Raw genomic sequence first — 1,923 nt, forward strand, 5'->3', positions numbered from 1 at the left:
TCTTGAGCCGCGGTGAAAACGGTGTGGGCCAAGTGTGTGTTCGTGGCCGATGCAAAGCCACGACCACCCAAAACAATATACCCAGCTACTGGCATTCTGTCGTTTCCTCCACCCTTCTTCATCTCTTTCTCACCATCATCATCATCATCACCACCACCAAGTCCTGAGGCGACAGCACCGTGGGTGAAGGGGGCAGGCCTGGATAGCTGGAAGCCCTTAGCCCACGACTGCACTCAGGCGGCGAGTCTAAGATTCAGTCGCTCTCTGGTGACAGTGCCGTGACACCAGAGTCGGCAGCTGGACCTGTGACTGGGCTGGCCTATTGAGGACACCGCAGCCCACCCCACATGGGGAGGCCCCTAGAAAAGGTGGGGTAAACATCGGACACGGCAAACCCGTCTGGTCAGCTCACCGTGGCTGGCGGACATCCCACTAATGCGGTCGAAACAACAAGAAAAAAATATTAACCTTAGGTGCGTGGAACATCCGCACCCTCCAAGACGTGACGTACACCAACTGCCCGGAACGACGTACAGTCCTCGTCTGCAAGGAGCTAGCCCGCTTCAATGTTGATGTGGCGGCTCTTAGCGAGACCAGACTACCCAAAGAGGGCAACATCAGGGAAGCTGGAACAGGCTACACCATCTTCTGGAAAGGCAAGGCCCTAGAGGAGCCTCGCATCCACGGTGTCGGCTTCGCCATCCATTCCCAGCTAGTGCAGCAGCACAACCTCGCTCCCAAGGCCATCAGTGAGCGCCTGATGACTGTCCGCATCCCCATTACGCGGGACAGACACCTCACCCTGATCTCTGTCTACGCCCCGACTATGACCTCAACCGATGATGACAAAGCTGCCTTCTACACCCAGCTCGACTGCACCATCCAGGCAGTGCCCGCCAATGACAAGCTCATTGTGCTTAGCGACTTCAATGCCCGAGTAGGCAAAGACCATCGCCTGTGGGAGGGAATCATCGGCCGCCATGGCATTGGAAATTGCAACGCCAATGGCCAACTCCTACTGGGTCTGTGTGCAGAACACCAACTTGTGGTAACCAACACCATCTTCCAGTTACCAAAACGACAAAAGACCACATGGAGACACCCACGGTCTAAACACTGGCACACCCTGGACTACGTCCTGACCAGAGCCAGAGACCGAGGAGACGTCCGCATCACCCGATCCATGCTGGGAGCGGACGACTGCTGGACGGACCACAGACTCCTCATCTCCCGACTCTCCGTGACGACCCTATGACCACCCAAAAGGGCACCTGACAGCGTACCACACCAACGCTTTGATTGTAGTAAGCTCCGCAACCCACAGGTGGCTCAGAACTACAAGGAGGCCTGCGAACAACACCTCGCAGACCCCGTGGGTCAGGCCACTGTTGAGCACCACTGGACCACACTCAGAAACGCCATGGCCCGTGCTGCGGAGGAAACACTAGGCTACACCACCTAGAAACGGCAGGATTGGTTTGATGAGAATGATGCTATCATCTCTCTTCTCATTGAAACCAAACGACAAGTACGCCTGACTTTGAAAAACCAACCAAAAGCAGCTAACAAATGTCCTCACAAGGTGGCTGAAGCTGGTTGCCAAAGAGGGATCCGTGAAGCCCAAAACACCTGGTGGCAAAGAAAAGCTGCAGAAATACAGAGTTTCGCTGACCAACATGACCTGCGCAGCTTCTATGCAGCAACAAAGGAAATATTCGGTCCCACACGGTCATCAGTGGGCAGCCTGAAGGACGAGGATGGGGCCACGACCATCACCGACAGCGAGGGCATCCTGGCCAGGTGGAGGTCTCACTTTGAGAACCTCCTCAATGACCAAGCAGACACCCCAGACGATCTCCTGCGAATGACCCCGCAGCATCCCGTCCATCACTGGATGGCACTACCACCATCCATCCATGACTT

The 1,923-nt window shown here is 55.7% G+C and overlaps 1 protein-coding gene across 1 annotated transcript in view; it reads right to left on the minus strand.

Moving 5' to 3' along the window:
• LOC137644365 (protein fem-1 homolog A-like) overlaps window positions 1–982 on the minus strand; it is a 17,579-nt gene extending 16,597 nt beyond the window's left edge. Inside the window, exon 1 of the mRNA XM_068377350.1 lies at window positions 848–982. Coding sequence (XP_068233451.1) covers window positions 848–982 — 135 coding nt within the window. The remainder of the gene's footprint in view (window positions 1–847) is intronic.
• Window positions 983–1,923: the final 941 nt, after the last annotated feature.

Source organism: Palaemon carinicauda, chromosome 7 (assembly GCF_036898095.1).
Source record: "Palaemon carinicauda isolate YSFRI2023 chromosome 7, ASM3689809v2, whole genome shotgun sequence".
In the NCBI taxonomy this organism is placed as follows: domain Eukaryota; kingdom Metazoa; phylum Arthropoda; class Malacostraca; order Decapoda; family Palaemonidae; genus Palaemon; species Palaemon carinicauda.